The 17,892-nt window shown below is 39.6% G+C and overlaps 2 protein-coding genes across 14 annotated transcripts in view; both read right to left on the minus strand.

The window, feature by feature from the left end:
- Positions 1 to 5,482, minus strand: part of LOC148344092 (potassium channel subfamily T member 1-like) — a 61,377-nt gene extending 55,895 nt beyond the window's left edge. For 3 of the 13 annotated variants that reach the window (XM_088293055.1, XM_088292984.1, XM_088292995.1), the window contains exons 1-2: positions 5,231 to 5,479; positions 626 to 674 (exon numbers count right to left, since the gene is read on the minus strand). In XM_088293055.1, the coding sequence (XP_088149181.1) occupies positions 626 to 674; positions 5,231 to 5,297 (116 nt within the window). In that variant the 5' untranslated portion in view covers positions 5,298 to 5,479. Of the gene's footprint in view, positions 1 to 625; positions 675 to 5,230 lie in introns of all 13 variants that reach the window. The other 10 variants (XM_088293039.1, XM_088293064.1, XM_088292958.1 and 7 more) reach the window with 5 other exon arrangements.
- Positions 5,483 to 5,677: 195 nt separating this feature from the next.
- The window catches only part of LOC148344093 (uncharacterized), a 33,868-nt gene continuing 21,653 nt past the window's right edge, over positions 5,678 to 17,892 (minus strand). Inside the window, exons 2-8 of the mRNA XM_088305765.1 lie at positions 14,900 to 15,036; positions 13,007 to 13,190; positions 10,412 to 10,555; positions 10,023 to 10,156; positions 8,093 to 8,304; positions 7,880 to 7,986; positions 5,678 to 6,890 (exon numbers count right to left, since the gene is read on the minus strand). Coding sequence (XP_088161891.1) covers positions 6,833 to 6,890; positions 7,880 to 7,986; positions 8,093 to 8,304; positions 10,023 to 10,156; positions 10,412 to 10,555; positions 13,007 to 13,190; positions 14,900 to 15,005 — 945 coding nt within the window. The 5' untranslated portion in view covers positions 15,006 to 15,036 and the 3' untranslated portion in view covers positions 5,678 to 6,832. The remainder of the gene's footprint in view (positions 6,891 to 7,879; positions 7,987 to 8,092; positions 8,305 to 10,022; positions 10,157 to 10,411; positions 10,556 to 13,006; positions 13,191 to 14,899; positions 15,037 to 17,892) is intronic.

A 17,892-nucleotide genomic window follows, 5' to 3' on the forward strand; every position in this document is an offset into this window, starting at 1 on the left:
TGAAATAATTATTGAATAAAACCATTTATTGTGACTGTTGCATAACACCATGTTAACTTCATAAACTTATAACTACAGTACGATACACAGAAGAAAACTTGAGGTATTGTTCAAAACGGCAGCTCACAAATTACAAAATTTTTTTTTGTCTTTTTTTTATTTACGTTACCTATCAGGATGGAAATTTTCAGTTAAGTTCTGGCCATTTACAAAGACACGGCACATGTAACACTTTGTCCTACTGAATCAAAAACACATATAGTAAAATAGTCATGTTTAAATCACATTAGTGAAAGCGTTTTGAATCATTTGCTTGAGTGGTAGCTTCAATACATGTTTTGAAAACATAGACAGCTGTGTGAATAATACTGCATCCCGCTTAGCAGAAAGTACAAAATTGAAGAGTAAAACAAGACTTTTTTATAATTGCTATCTGTTGTTATTAAAATGATTGTAACAGACACACTTGAGAAATTAAAGATGCATGGACATGCACACACCTGAAATGCATGTGTGCGTACTGTACACTGACAGTCGTGGCCACACATTGCTTTACAGTATCAAGTATGCACTTATGCACTCTAGTGGTCACAGGAAGGGGGATGAAATGCTGCGGGGAAATTACCTGTCGCCATGGGAACTCGATGATCGGCGTGGAGGGCTCATGGCTGCCTCTTGCGGACCATTTCAGAATGATGAATCCAATGTCAGAAAGAGAAACAAGAAGGGTTGTTTTGAGGAATACATCACAGATGCTGTAATGTTATTCATTCATGCGTCGTCTGCCTAATCCTTGTTGATCTTATTTTATAAAAGGACTTCACATGTCGGGCCTCGTGATTCATGTGTAAGGGCACCCTGTTTGGATTCCACTCTGAAGCCCCGACAAAGGTAAGAATAGTTTGGGTAGTGCATTACAGCCTTGTGTTCTGAGTGGCTGCCACAACATGGCGTGGGCAGCTTTGCGGGGGCTTAATGGCACCCGGGGACAGGTAGAATAGGGCAGGTTGCATGTTTCTTCACGGGGAGCACAATTACAAGATTAAGCCCTACAAGCATGCCAGTGACCAGAGCAGTGACCCTTATGTTTTCAAGGGAAATAAAAGATGAAGCACAACTGGTAAAAAAAAAAAAAAAATGTGTAATGGAAGCAGAGCAGAGTGCATATTCGGGTAAAAAAAAGACACAAGGGAAGCAAGCAAGCTCTGGTTTGTGGATTAATAAAACACTAGCAAGGATAATTTAATAAGTTGCCCACTATCCAACCATGCATGCGTTTCCAATCGCGACCTGCCTCATTCGGGTCATGGATGAGCTGCGGCTTCTCAACTGTAAGGCAGACATGCTCACCATTACTGCACCGCCCATTGCGGCACTAATAAAGGCTTATTGTGCCCTGTTCTATTCTTTAAGCAAAATACGCAAAGCTATGCAAACAAATGCAATTGTTCAATGACAAAATTAACTTATTAACTACGTTCGCAGGGCTTCCCCAGTCTAGCCGTTTCACCTCAACTATAAAACTTGAAATTTGATTCGTGAATTTGGTTCGTACTGTGAATCGGTTTAATCTTGTTTAGTGCTAGTTTACTTAATAAAAAAAAACCATAGCTGCGTTATTACCGCTAGCAGTAGGCATCCAATGTTCAAGCGTACAAGTTTCATTTTGCAGTAACCAGTTAAAACTTGATTTTTGTCCTTATTTTAATGTAAAGCAACCCCAAAACCTTGACATCATCTTTCTTTGCTCCATAGAAGGCCAACATTGGTTGCCGAAAGAGTGCGGCCGTCAGCAACAAATGTCCATGCGATAAACACCAAAGTGGCCAAACATTGGTTCCGGAATTCACAAATAAGGTTTTAAAATTATGCATTATAGTTTCGAGGAAGTTGTATTTGTGTTGAACAACCTTTGTGCTCAACTCAAACAAGTTAGTCTATTTTTTATTTTTTTTGACAGTCTGCTCACCTGTCAAAAGCACAAGTTAATTTAAATTATCTGTCTCTTTCTAAAATTGACAAATTATCTGGGAGTGAGCTTGCTGCACTTCTGCATGGCTAATTTATATTATAACAGCCACCACATGTTTTTCTGCCCAAGGCTAGAGTTCTAAAGCTGCCACGGTCAAGTTACAACCCTGTCGTGGATTTGCACAGGCACAATTCATTTGTAGTCTGGACATGGAGGAGTGAGCATTCGATTCTCTGAAGGGAGTTTCCAAGTCTCCAGAAGTCAAACATAACTTTATTTATTGGTTATGAGGCGATAATTTGGAAACAGGGCTCACTTTGGGGCACGTTCTAGGCCAGCCTAGCCATTATGGTCATGAAAGATGCACAAATAAATTTCTACGACCCAGTGTCACAACCAACAACAGCCTGATTTAAATAAATAATTCTTAAAGGTTTGTATATTTTGACCAAAGAATGTGTGCTTTTACTAAGATTCCTGGGAATTGCTTTGAATTGTGAAATAATTGCATAATATGTAATTAATTGTCATAACAATGATTTTAAACAGCACAGAATACATGAATTTAGAACATCAGGAAATTGAAGAACCAAAGCAGGTCTCACAGAGACGTAAAAAAGGTTTTGTATTATCTTTCCATAATTTAGTCAAGGCAGCCAACAAAAAACAACTCCGGGTCCCATTTAAGCCCCTGAGCCAAGTTTGGAAAACTTTAAACCATTATCACAATGATGTATTCCTTTCATAGTTTTACCATAACTCAAGCAGAGTTAAAAAATAGTGCAAATTAAATAACTACAACTGAAAATACAATATATCTTCCTCAACCTCGTATCACAACCAGAAGAGCATTTGTTTAAGAAAAGAGCATGTCGAAGGGTGGCCTTGTTTTCGCTTCATTTACCTGCCAGCGTCCCCGTTCCTAATCGGGGTCCCATCAGGGTAAACTTGCTCTCCGGCGTTGCTTCTGTGACAGAGGGTCTGCCACCCCACCGTGTCCGTAACAAACCCGGGTCATCTCTCCAACCCAAAAAAGAAAATAACTTCGTCGAGAACACAGACACTCGAGGGTCAAGAGGGGGTGACAGAGTTTGCGTAACGTGAACGCGACACGTCTCAGTCAAGCTAGGCGTCTGCTTGTAGCAGTCATTCGTTCGATGTTTCGTTTTGTCCAAGGTGGGCTGTGACAGCCCCAAAAAGTAGTCCGTCTTCTTCACCTTTGATTGGCTGACGCGCTATTCCGGAAAGATTTACAACACACCTGACGGCTAATTTGAATATCAATCCGCCAGCCCAACCCAGCTGCGCGCCAATGCGGAGTGACTCGCGTGTCCCTTAGCAACAACTTTGTTAGCTACTTGACCCAACTAACATTAGCCTGCGTCGCCTGCTTACTTCCCTCAAATTCCTCTCTGTTGGTCTCTTAGCAAGCTACCGACCCAAGCAACCCTTCTTGTTGTCGACTAGCTAAACACGCGAGCGAGTATATGCTGTTGTCAGCATCAGCATCTGTTCCTCTGACTGGAGGACACCAGATGAGGAGGACGAGGAGGAGGGTGGTGGAAGAGGCGCTCATGCCTCAACCTGGAGGCACCTATGAGCGCTACGCCACCTACCGACCGAGTAGCGACATTTTTTTTGTGGACGCAAAGTTGTCACAAAAGGGGTATTTCGGTCTGTAAAATACACGGAATCACTCACTGCGTCGCTATTAAGCAAAAAAAAAAAATGGGAATTTCCCCATAAATTTATGAGAATAAATCTGATTATATTATGTAATGTAATCTTAGTTTTCATGTGGATAAAACCTTTAGTTTGTGTTGTTCAAAACATTTTTATAGAATCTGGATAACTTTGGTCATAACCCCCACATAAAAAAAACTAATAATAATATTCACAAAACAGTATTATCCTGTTTCCAACGCGGGGAATGAGTTCAATGTGAGTTTTGGGAAGAAAAGGTAGCAAAATTTAAATCGGTCAAATAATCAATTTGTATAATTTTGGGTACTCAATATTTATTGGACTGCATTTTGCACGAGATTTATACATCTGTTACAGTGATGAAGAACATAAAGTAGAGCTCCGTACAATTCAATACAGTAAAGATGAAAAATCATGGTTTTACTGTATTATCCACAGAAAATACTCGATCAAAAATTTTGATCTTGGATATTCCATTTCCATTATCGTATTCAACATGTTGCACATGTCCGACAAGGACACGTTGTTGTCCATCGTGTCATGATGGGGTGACTGCCCCTTTAAGAAACCCTCGGATTTTCAGTGACATCACGAGCAGCATTATCACTCTTCAATGAAGTCTAACAGTGCATGGCACAATATAAATTTACATATACTGTATGTTTTGTAAAATTCATCATATGATGAGTGCAGCTGGAGGTTGTCAAGTTCAGCATCTTCATTCTGTCGTTCGTTAAACAGTACACAGTAGGCTTGCTAACTGAATCGTGTTACTGAGTGAAGGTTCACCAGTTGCTCATTAAATGTATTTATCTATTCATTTCACCTAAAGAAAAAATATAATTGAAAAATTGAGAATCGCTAACATTGGCGGAAATATGCACCTTGTCAAAAAACAATGGAAAAATCTAAACTTTTTGGTGTCCCAGCTTGAGTGACATTGTATAACTTTTGGGCAATTGTCACATAGTATCAAAAGGTTATAATTTTGTTGAAGACATTCGTTTTATAAAAATGCTTAATGTCAAGTCCAATGCTCTCAAGATAACCAACGGAAAATCCCCACAATTTCTGAGCAGAGGCAGACAGCTAAAAATGGATGGAATCTGGAAGAGCAGATCATCTTATGGATGGTCTCAAGTGCATTGTAATTTCTATCTTAATAATAAAATCGATTACAAGATGGAACTCATTCCCTGTCTGAGCTGTTAGTCCTTGCACAAGCTTATCAAGAAAAGAACTGGGAAAACTATATCCCAAAGTCACCTCATTGTATTATTGCCTCGATAAGAAGTAGAATGGAAAAATAGCATACACTATACTTCCCACATCAACAAAACATTGTTAGGTTCCACGAAGACTCAAAATTGTCTACAGGTGTGATTGGACCTGCCTCTTACCCCAAGTCAGGTGGGATAAGCTTCAGTTACCAATGAAAGTAAAGAGGAAATGCATGAGAGAAAAAAGGATGGCTGGGTGGACATACAGACCATCTAAAAAAAAAAAAACTTCAGATGGAATACGTACGGAGCAAATTTCCAATTTCCCACATACCTGGAGCTGCTCTGTCCTCTACCATCTGTCTCACAATGGACCCCCTCAAGTTGAAGAAAACATTCATCGTGCACGCCGTCGATCGGGAGCGGGGCTGGATGGCCGACGTCTCCGGGAAAGCTGTTTGCGGCTCCGTGTGTGTATTCCTTGTGCTGAGCCAGCCTCACCGCGTTTCAGCCCATTATCCTCGAGGGGCAAGAGCGCTCGGAGCGTCATCGTTTTTAAAGCCCACACAGCCACTTATGGTGTGCCGTGCTGCCGGCGCATCTCACTCACTCTCTCGCCTCACACTGGAGCATGATTTCCTCCTGATTTGACCGAAACTTGATCTGTGTGAGCCTTGGGTTTGTTTGCTCAAGAAAATTGTGAACTGTGCAATATGAGAATAGAGAAGCACAGGTGCAATGCAGTAGGATTGGAAGGAACATTATATTATATACAGTACAATATTACAACAATTGACTAGAATTGCATTCTGAATTCTCTCTGTATTTTTTGACAGCTTCTCAAAACCTCATATCTCATCTTACTATCCAAAACCATTTTTTACTCCAATCTTAGCTTCGACTGAGATGCCGTCACAATGGAACACAATCTGCATCATTCAGCACAATAATCAGCATCCAATTTGCTTTTTTTTCCCCAACTCGTAGGACAAAATGGGAAGAGGAATAATTCATTTAAGGTCCAATTATCAGCATCATACCGCACAAGTTTGAAAACAGGTGTAATAAATTAAAACCTCATTCATCACTCACATTCACAAACAAACTCTCACTCATGTTACCTTGAGGATGATCACGAGGCATAATGGAAGACCAAGGCCTAACCCTTTTGGTGCTCGCTGAACTGACATTCAGTCAAATAAGAAAACATCCTTCATGAATTTGTTTTTATGCTACCTCTATAGTCCCTAATTTCCCCCCCAAACTCCACTGTGAGACAATCAAAAGATTAGGCCAGTGATTCTCAAAGTGTGGTACGCAGGCCCCCTCTAGTGGTGCACAAAAAAAAAGAAATACTGCCTAAATAGAGTTCAATTGTATTTAACTTTTTAAGTCCATATTTTGCAAAATGCAATCCTAAGGCATAGCAGTCGGGATGAAAAACTGCCCAACTGTCCTTGAATCATTAACCGAGCACCCCGTCCTTACTGTTAAGAAAGTTTGCGTCTAAATATTAACTTCTTTGTAAACTTCACTCTCTCCACTCACCTTCCATTATTTCTGTTGTGAAAAACACCCGAGAGGTGCCACTGTACTTTACATAATCCACACAACACTTTGTCGTCCCCACTTATTGCGTATGCATGCATAGACCACCTCCAAAAGATCCATTTTTCGATCAAGCAGAGAACATAAAAATAGCAGCGAGGTAACCTTTTAGCCTAGAATGCGCTTCAATTGAATGCGTGGAGTTGTTTTGTACTAGCGGTTTACTAATGCAACTCATTTTTGAGCGAACTGTTCAATTATTCAGTCATTATGTTGCCAGGGCTTGAAGCTTATCACAGCATGTCCTGGAGCATGGCACAGGCATCCATTAGCCTATCTTTCCTCTACCAGTTCTGTCCCGCTCATGTAATGGCGCTCCATTGTTGTCTCAGTAAAGCACAGCCACTCTGCCTCCGGGATGCTTGTTCTTCATGCTTCCAAAGTGTCTAAAAACAGAAAAGAGAAGGGAAACGGTCAGACAGCGAGGATGCAGCCTAGAGGCTTATATTGGAGCCTGGCGTGAATCACAAAGTCGCGCTGTCTCGACGCGAGTCTTGTTCGGGCCGTTTTTATTTGAATGTCATTGAAGGTAGCGCCCAAGTTCGCGGTTTCACAGTTTGATGAGCTGATCTGGGAACTCTGTCAACATTTGACATACATTTCGAATAGTTTGTACCTGTCACAAAAAGATTGTCTGTTATGATATTTGTTGCTTCACTGCCTGTCACTATTTACAATTTTATGCATTTCCAGCCTCGGCGTATCTGAATGTAAATGACAAAAGTGAATGTTGTTTTGTTGTTAAATCACAAAAGATTCACTGCTCATGCAAATGACATCATTAGAAATTCATGAGCTCCAATGCAATCACATTTGACAAAAGTCAGTTTTGATTGACATGTTTCTGCTGTTCTCGGGCCAAAGTATTAGAAATCTTAAAATGATGCAGTACAATTTGACACCAAGGTACATTATGAAATCTACAATCAAAATAATAAAAAACACTGGCACAGGAAAAACTCTCTCTGTGTATTGTCTCATTTAAGTCGGAACTTGAGGAAAAAAAAAAAAAGAAAACATCTATTTTTAATATTAATTCTTGGGGTTTCCATTTGGTTTTGCTTAATCATTAAAATTTCCAGCTGCCTGCTTTTTCATTAGATTTTGTTTTATAACCCCTCATGTTCTCGTTTTTGTTTATTCATGTGAGAGAATCCACTCTCTTCATTTCCAATGTTTTTTTTTTATAATACTCCCCCCCCACAGAAAGTATAAAGCAATGAAAAACTCATTAGACAAATGAAGCAAAGCATCTGATCGACAACATTTAGGCCACACAGAATGCAAGGAGTGTGCAAGATTGATAATTATAAGACACAACTTCCGACAGCTCTGAAATTAAACTGAGAGGACTGCACACTTATTCTCTTCTTACCTCCATGTGTTGCTTTCACTATTGTAAACCTCTATTGTTTTCAAATCGGAGACTCCATCAGTGCCTCCCGCGGCCAGCAAAGCACGGTTGAACACCACAAGAGAAACCTGCAACACATTTATAAAGCTTCATTCACAGTGTCTCCTTTGAAAGAAAATGTTCCCGTTACCATTTCAGAGGGCCTGGCCTCAACTCTCACGGACAACTACTCACATTGTCTCTCTTGCTTCTCATGCGCTTGACAGGCGTCCACCTCGTGGTGTCCGGGTCGAGGCGCTCCGCTGAGCACAGACTCAAGCCGAGGTCGTCCCTGCCCCCGGCCACGTAGATGTGTCCCAGGTACACGGCGCATCCCGCTTTCTCTCTGGGGGTGGACATGTGGGCACATACGGACCACGTACCGTCTTCAGGGTTGTATTTTTCCACTGTGGGACATTTAGCCGTTAGTGGAAGGCTTCATTCGCAAGTATACTGTTGTACATGCATGCTGCAACTCTAATACGGTTGCGCAGTTAGTGTACAAAAAGAGTCCCTATTAGCCCAGTGATGTGTATTTTTAAATGAGCCCAAGTTATTGTAGAATACTTACAGTAAATGAAGAACGTAGACCTTGAACTTAACCAAAATAGGTTGTGGGAATATCACGAGCACGTCCTTCTCACAGACGGAAATAGTAAAAATGGGTGGCAGCACAGCATAACTGTTGTTTATCTTTTGTAAGGTCAGCCTGGATTTGTGTGCGTGTGTATGAGAGAGAGTGTGTGTGAGCGTGTGGTCATGTCCACACAACGTCAAAGTAAGCAGACTTAAAGTAATAAATTACACAATGAAAGTCATAGTTCATGTTTTGGGGTTTTGTTGCTCATCTAACAAAGTCTGTGTTTGCCCCTCCTATGAGAAAATGGCGGTCGGGTCAGAAAAAGTCAGAAACAAGAGCATTATTTTTTTTAGGGCTGCAACGAACGATTATTTGAATGATCAAATAATCTGTCATTTTTTGAGGAATCGATGAATCGTCTAAATAAAGTTTTAATTTCCATCCGTATAATAAAGAACAGAACTTGTTTTGAAATTTACTGTGAAAACACGCACAAACAAAAAAATGTAAATTAATTAAGGTTCAGTTTTTTGGTCTGTGAAAATAGCCACAGTAAAAATAAAATAGTGAAGGACTACAGTCACAACACATCCATTTTCTATAGCGCTTATCATCATCAGGGTTGCGGGTGAGATAGAGCCTATCCCATTTGATGATACATAGACAAACAACCATTGATACCGGGGCAATTTAGGGTCTTCAATTCACATAACTCATGTTTTTGGAATATGAGAGGAAACAGAAGTACCCAAGCAAGCACGTTGAGAACATGCAAAGTTATTAGTGGGATGGCAAGTTCTGAGATTTAAACTCAGGACCTCACAAATGTGAAGCTGATCACTCCTTCACTATGTGGCACTGCTCAAGTAGAGTGGAAACTGTGACGTTAAACATAATATGTTCCAGGAGTATATTTGTTTTAGTATGAAGACATTTTCCCAGAGGAAATAACAGCAAGGGTCAAGCAGCCTCCATCATTAAAACTTAAATAACTAATGTTTTAAGTATTATTAACCTCCTTAGCCACCACAATTCTATTTAGTGTCTCAAGTAATATTGTGCATAATGGTGTTTTGAACGCTTTATGCGGCTTGAGACACATTCAAGTTGGTCAAATTACAAATCGTCGAACTTCAGGGGCATTTCACTTTGCTGGAGGAAAAAAAGAACAAAGATGAATATTTTTTGTTTTTTTGCATTGTTTGTTTTTTTTCGCTGCAGGGCTCCCTCCCTCTAATGCCGTGAAGTGCCATCTACTTTTATGATACGAATAAATAGATACTGACACCAACGTTGCATTGGTTAATTAAGAAAAGCCAAGAAGCCAAGTCAGTGAAAACCCATTTTTTTTGCGCTTGGCATCATGGCCAAATGTGTATTATGAACATTAAATGTTTTGATTCATCACATTTTGCTCATTACAAGCGTCCCAATGATTTTTAAGGCTAATATTTTACGATAGATTCTATTACATTGCCACTTTCAATGCATTGACTCAAAACATGGCCTTATGTTGTGAGCCCATACAACAAACATTGAAAATACCTGAATTGAGAGTCAGGATTCCATCATTGCCTCCAATCACATACAACTGATCACCCAGCACGGCAGCCACAGCTCTGGCGCGTCTTGTCAGCATGGGCACCTGCTTGCTCCATACATTCATCTTTGGATCGTACCTGCAGCAAACAGACAAAAGAATAACAACACCTATTCAAACACCTACTTTGTTAGTCATCATCAGACAGTGAGCATTTGTTGTTTTTTTTTATTGTCTTCAACTCTGTTACGTAAGATGCATTTGAGGAACGTCAGAAAGAACATTCTGACAACAACTGCACCCATAGCATAGAAGGCAGTGTTTCGGTATCATTCAGCACAGTCTTTAATAATGTATTGATCTTTAGTAGCCTGTAGAAATCCTGCCGCAGTACCTCTCCACGGTATTTATGGCTGCAATACCATCGTGTCCTCCAATAGCATACAAGTATCCGTCCATGGCCACCACGCACACTCCACTGCGGGGGCTGCTCAAGGGTGCTACATCCGCACTCCAGCTGTCTGTGTCTGGGTCGTACCTGCAAGGGTGGGTGGTCAGGGGAGTGTGGGTTAGAGGAAATTTAAGCAGCTTAGTTCCAATTAGTTTTCCAACGATAATGTCGTAAGTAACAGATAGAGTATGTGCAGTATTCATGGTCTCAACTGATAATTGATCATTCTTTTTTTTTTTCCTGGCGATATCGCATAATTGTGCAGACACCTGTTGCTAAGCAGAATGCTTGGCGCAATCGGATGCAATAAAAGAAAGGGCTGATGCTCGTCACGCACACTCGGCTGTTTGAATGACGAACAAAGCAAGTCAAATAGACATTATGGAAATGGTGTCCAAACGGAATATAAAACATTCAGTCACAGTACACATTAACTTTGCAACGGAATGGTCTGTACTAAATATACAATCAGAATCTAGGGGGAAAGGTATTGGAGTGAAATGAAACATTTCATATGGGAAATATAGTGGCATAAAAGCAAAAGCTGCCATGAAAATAAATGAGTAAAGTGCATATACATGAACATTTTACTTAAAGGGGAAGTCAAGTCAGAAAGGGTTCTTTCCAATAATATATGGTTTCGCAGGTGTGGGCAAACTACGGCCCAGGGGCCACATGTGGCCCGTTCAACGTTTTAATCCGGCCCGCAGAACTTGAAAAAAATTAAATGAATAAACCTTGGTAACGTTTTATTTTGTAAATACTGAGGTTTTTAAAAAAATATATATTGTTTTAATGCTTTTGTTGACTTTCATTCAAATTAAATGTATTTTTTTTCTCCGATGAGGTGAGGTTACCAAAACACTCCATCCATTTGCTCCTGCTCCAGCCCCTCTGTCAAATTTAAGAACCCATTGTGGCCCGCCAATCAAAAGATTTGCCCACCCCTGCTCCATAGGCTAGTCAAAACAAGGTATTCTGATTAATATTGCATTTATGCAATATGAATTAATGGAATGGCTAAAAACAGGTTTGGATTTTGCTGCTTAATTTTTACTCCACAACGCAATATGAATCTGAATTTTATGTTTAGACGAGTGGGGGCACAGAGAACATATTGCAAAGATTCATTTTGGGAGTCAACTTCCCCTTTGTGTACCATCAAGTTTTGGCACTATGTTACATTACAACACGAACCATATGTGTAGTCAAATGTCCCAATGATGAATCAGTGACAAATCCGTGTGAGCAGCGAGCGGCCAACAGTCGTATTTGTTTGTATATAGTATCAGTTTGGCATTCTTAGCTCACATAGTAGGAGAAATAGTACCTTGTAGTACCGGTTTTGCCAATGGAAAAATCTCCATATCCAGTACCGAGCCAAGAAAGGGGAAAAGGAACATTTTTGTGTTGCTGGCATGTGACATGGGATCCAATTAAATGCCTTATTTACCATCACCCGAGACTGACTGGAAAGTCATCTGTTATTTATTTATTTTTTTTTGCCCAACTGTTAGCTGGCATCAGCGTCAGAAAATGTTGCACGCTTGAGCATCTTCCTCATTACACTTCTATTAAATTGATGTTTGGTTGAAAGGGACGCACGCAATCCCCCAACAGCACTCCAACCAGCCTTCAGGGAATGCCTACACTCAGGTAACTGTGACGATAGCAGGCTGGAGACTCTGGCTCATCATTAAAGCTCATTTTATCAAGAAGTGGTTCTTTGTGGGAACTGGAGGGAAGCCAACTGCATCAAGTTAGCTGATAGTGTTGGAGTCGAGGATATAGCGTACATATTCGTGTGTCCTTGTGAAAATGTACCGAGTGACTCGTGTTGTCCGCACAGATACAAATAAATTTGGCCTGAATGCTGGCCTCTGCTGTTCACAGACATGTCTAGCAACATATATCTGGAATGGAGGGGTAGTTACAGTTCTGTCACACTGAAAGCCATGACACAGCCATGTTCGTTGTGTCCGAAGCAGTTTCGATATTATTGATCAGGCAGCACCATTGAGCTAATTTTCTCAGAATTCTCAGCAAATAAAGCATATATGAAATGGGAGGATTTACGCCAACATTACTTAACCCGTAACAACAAAACTTTGTGAAGAAATGTAAAAATAAATGTGTCAAGCAAGAACCTTTACACTTTGGTGCAGATTCTGATAATGGTGAATATACTGCACAACAACTCATTCATATGAAGGGAGTGGATTGCTCCAAAATGACCTTAAAAGCTTTCTAATTATTGCTAAATTTAATCGTATTCCCAGCTTGCTTGTGCAACATGGGAACTGGCCTCACTTAAAAGCAAAGCATTAACTGTCAACATTTGGGATGAGCATAATAAACTATTAGCAAAATCTGGCAATAGACAGTCGCAACCAACTGTGGCACTGTTGAACTAGTTTATGGTCTAAACAAAAACATATGCAGCATTATTATGCAAAGTGAAACATTACTATATAAAAATCTAACAATTAATGGACTGATAATTGTAAACAGGATATCACCCAACACAAAGGAGCTCACCTCTCCACATTATTGTAACATCGGATGTTGTCTTCCCCACCCACTGTGTATATCTTGTCATCCAGAGTGCCCACGGCCACGTCACCCCGCTGCTTGACCATGCGAGCTGCTGTCTTCCATTCATTATACTCGGGACAGAACTGCTCGACGGGACAGGAGTGGTCGTCCTTGGTCCATCCGCCCACTGTGAAAGCAAAACAGCAAACACTCTATTACATTTCTCGTTAAAGCTACGCCTTCCTAGCTTGTCCCACTAAATACAATGTTAATGTTGCAAAACAAATTTGGTTGAATGAGCAGAAGAAAGTTTTGTAAGCGTATACAGCTGAGGTTTCAAAGTCAAACACAATGTACTTTGTGATCTTGGTTGACTTCTGAGTTGTTCTAATTTCATGTTTTTTTTCCCCCAGATAGTAATGTGAAATGAATTAATTAATATGTTACCATTATAAATAATCCTGTGCCGTCAATTTTATAAGTAATATTTCAACTGCAACAGAAGTCAACCACTGTAAATCAAATAAAATACAATTAAAAGTGCTCAACCGTTCAGGGATGAAGAACAGGGATACTGACACCTAGTGGCGTTCCATAGTCATTAATGGAAGTGAAGTGTCGTGCAGTGGTTCTCAAATAGGGGTACGTGTACCCCTGGGGGTATTTGAAGGAAATCCAGGGGGTACGCCAGATTTTAAAATTTATATTTAATTTTAAAACAAACAAACATGTTGATTCTTTGGTGGACAAATACAAATGGATTTTGAAAGGTTTTGAAGTTTAATAAATCAGACATTGATGACATTCATCAAGTCTTTTATTTTATTTTTTTAATTTTACCCAATATGTTTTGCACTGGTTAAAAGGTACTTGGCTGAAAAAATATTTCACAGGAGGTACATGACTGAAAAAAGGTTGAGAACCACTGGTGTAGTGTATTGGATGCATCTTTCATATTGTACAGTTGGAGCTTAAGGTAGGGTATAACCTTAATCACATCAAATCAATCTAACCTGCATGTTTCTTGAATATTGTGGAAGACAGACTACCTAAAATAGAAGAGTAATCTGGCGTGTCAGATGCATGAAGGTGATTACACATGTTTCATTGTGGCAGCTAGTAAGCTTATGTTTTATAATTTGATATATATATATATATATATATATATATTTTATATATATATATATTTTTTTTTAATAATGGCCTAATTCGAGTCACACAAACAACAAAAACAAAATACAAACATGGAAATGAAATGTTTTTTTTTTCATTTTGTATTTTTAATCCGAACCTAGAAATTAATTATAAATGTTTTTTTTTAAAGATTAAAAAAATCTTGTCACCTTTCTTTTTTGTTAGATCTAAAAACAATTCTTGCCCATTAAAAATACAACTGATTGTGACATATTTTTACATTAAATTTTTTTTTTATCAATTAGCTAATTCAGCAAATATTGTTGTCATTAGCTGTGAGTCCTGGTGCAAGCTATCTCTTGATATTAAACTACTACTTTTATTGCAGTAGAATCAGTACTTTTTCAACATTCAACACAAATATTTATACTTCTACTTGAGTAATTCTGCCAGTTTTAATGCCACCGTGATCTCAACAAAAATCATTGTTATTAAGAAAGCTAACAGCAGGCTAAGCACGGTAGAAACCTCCATGTTCCCAGAAACAATAACTTTTGTTTATATTCATCTTTTTGATGGAGTAGTCTGACAGAATGTGTCGCCGATATGAAGCAGAGTGTCTCCCTCGGTAGAGACGAACCAGCTGGCGCCATCATGGCGACGTTAACACCTACTGAACTTTCTCCCATACGTCTGTGGCTGTTCAATCTGGATTTAATCTTCTCCTTCATAAAATGTCCCATTACCCGAGCAGACACTGACCCATAAACATCACGTCAGTGACAACGTCTTTGGGAGGAAGTCTGCTTTGCCGTGTCGACATACGGCGGTGGGCTGCGGCGCCGCCTTTTCCGTCCTTGATGACCATGTTCTGATTTTCTGTCTCCTCAAAGGATGCACTGCAAAGAGAAAATAACGATAAAAATGACATAACGACGTGACCTGAAGCCACAACCATGAGGACTACTTCGACGCAAAGCCGACTCAAGGCTTAAGCAAACTACAGTAAACTCACTTTATTGAAGGCCAACAAAGTGGAAACGACAAAACTGAGGACATTGTAAACATCCTTTAAGTTATACAGCTTCAAAATATAAATTATTAACATTTATAGCAACAATATTAGCGCAACAAAGCAAGTTGTTTGTTTTTACTAAATTATGTTAATTAGTTCTATTAACTCTTGATTTTCACATTCGCAACATTTGAAATATTTAGTTGAATTGCACTACGTGAATAGTTATTGGAGTTTGTTGCCTTGAACTGTTGAGTTCACTCAAATTGCCCAACCCCGCCCGCCTCATTTCATTATAATTAAAGAATGAATTCATAATATAACTCATGCACTGGATCTCATCAGATTGTGTATACGTACTTAATGTTATCCCGGCGAGTATTGAGGGACTTGGCTTGAATATCTAATTGTTAAAGGAAGCTCAAAATGATCATTCCAGAAGATAAAAAAATCAAATTACTTTTTCAGTGTGAAGCAAGCGACAATGTTTTACCAAACAATTAACTCCGCGATTTGTCGCAGTCGAGTGAAAAAAAATTAACATGTTTTTTATTTTTTTATTTTATTTTTTTTTAACTTTAGATTAAAAAAAGAAAAAGATTAGGTGCTGCAGTATCCGTTTTAAATTTGACAGAAAAGTCAAATTAAAAACAGATACTGCATTGAAACTTGCAAAGAAAGTGAGAATTGATTTTTCTTCGACTGACATGATGGAAGCCAATGACAAAAGTGCACAAAGTAGAAACCCTTACCCTTGTTGATTGTACACGCCCATGTTTTATCTCCTTAATAAGTTTCTCCGTGTTTCGACTTGCACCAGTCTGTTTGTTGTCTGCCCTAAAAAAAAAACAGCTCCTACACTTTTGTACTCAGTGCAACTTCTGTCACTTCAAGGAGAAATTTCCCCCTCCTTAACGATGCAACCCCAGTCAAGTGACTCACCCTCCATTGCTGCAGCTTGAAACCCCAAACTCCTCCTACACATTTTATTTGTCAACTGTCACGCTGTCGGAATTCTCGGCATGCTCTCACTTTTAGACAGGACTCCATCACTTGTTACTTGGACACCGGGATGAGTTTAGACTTGGTGTGGGGCGCATACCCTTCCAAGTTCTTGTTTATGTAAGGTTCATATGAAGGAGCATTAGGGACACACTGAAAGAAAACCCACCTACAAATCACCTACATATTTCAACAATAGGTACCGTATTTTTACGGCCATAAGGCGCGCTGCATCAAAGGGCGCAACACCAGTAGAGGGTGCTATTACCAGATTTAATGCATATACTAGGCGCGGCGCAGTACAAGGCGCTAACTCAGTGCTTGCGTTAGCACTCCGAACAGCCCAATGAGTAAAAGGGTTGATGGTCGAGAGTGATGCTTAGTCCATATAATGGGCGCGTCGCTTTACAAGGCGCTTTGTTTGTTTTGGGGAAGATTAGGGACTTTAAAGAGCGCCCTATGGCCTGGAAAATACGGTATATTTTTGGAGAAAATGTATTTTTCAACGATGGCATAGTCTTTAAAGTATATTTTGTAGGCATATTTGTTGGGCCTGATGTTAGTAATTTCATAAAAAAACGCTGGCTGGCAGAACTGAAAGAGGGAGGGCTGCGCAGATGTGGGCATGGCTACAGCTGACTTTAATCACATTCCAATGACAACTCATACACTAGATTATTTGTGTGCGTATATATATATATATATATATATATATAGATTATATAATACATTTCACCATAACGTCACACATACTTTGAGGTGGCAATAGCTAGTAATTTTAATTTTTTTTGTTGCTCGGATGGACGGCACAAACATGCTCTTTTTCATGGTGAAACTGATAGTGTGCCCCAGAGCTGCCATTAGCTGGCACACTTACAATTAGATTTCACCAAATTACTCAAAGACAACGCAACCAAAACATGATTATACGCGTGCCTGTGAGAAAATGTGTTCCACAAGCCCAATGTTGGAGGTTTGGTTCCCAACACTTTGCAAATTGCTACTCAGCCACAATATGCAATTATTTGATCTTCTCTGCACATTTTGAATAATTTACATCTGCTCAATTAAACCTCCTCACTCACATGCTCCAAAATTGGAAGGAAAAAACTAATCTAAACCCTATCTGGTGACGCATACCACCATAACAGCAAGTTTTTGTCAACATTTCAGTTCAAGTCAGCAGAATTCAATAAGTTTTCTGCCGCCCGGAGGAACTCTGGTTCATATCGTCTCCAAACCTTATTTAATATTTCCATGACAGCAACATCACGCTAAGCCCTTCACATCCAGCCGAATAGAAGGAACCAATCTGTGCAGCAACACCTCACAGGGCTGGGTGCAAGAAAGACATCGCATGGCATGTTTAACGCCTGCCTGCCAGATGAATTATGCGATTTATACATACTGATGCAGAATGCTGAATTTTTGCATTTGAAGCATTACTGCATGACAAATGTCACAGTGAGCCAAAATGCAAGAGGTTTTTCAGTGGACCATGTCGCAACCACAGTGAGTAGTTGGTATCATCCTGCTAACTAACAAAGTTGCATGCAAATATAACCACCCTTGATAAAAATCTTGATCTAACACATGCAGTTAAAGGTCTGCAATGTAAAATACTGTAACACAGGCTACATTCGTCCTCTGACTCAAACTCAGCTGACTGGTACTTTCAGTTGGTTCAAAACGGATCCCGACATCAGTCAGTGGATGAATGATGGCGTTGACAACTGAG

The sequence above is a fragment of the Idiotropiscis lumnitzeri genome, chromosome 1, assembly GCF_059441095.1.
Source record: "Idiotropiscis lumnitzeri isolate Australia: NSW breed Sydney's pygmy pipehorse chromosome 1, RoL_Ilum_1.0, whole genome shotgun sequence".
Classification (NCBI taxonomy): domain Eukaryota; kingdom Metazoa; phylum Chordata; class Actinopteri; order Syngnathiformes; family Syngnathidae; genus Idiotropiscis; species Idiotropiscis lumnitzeri.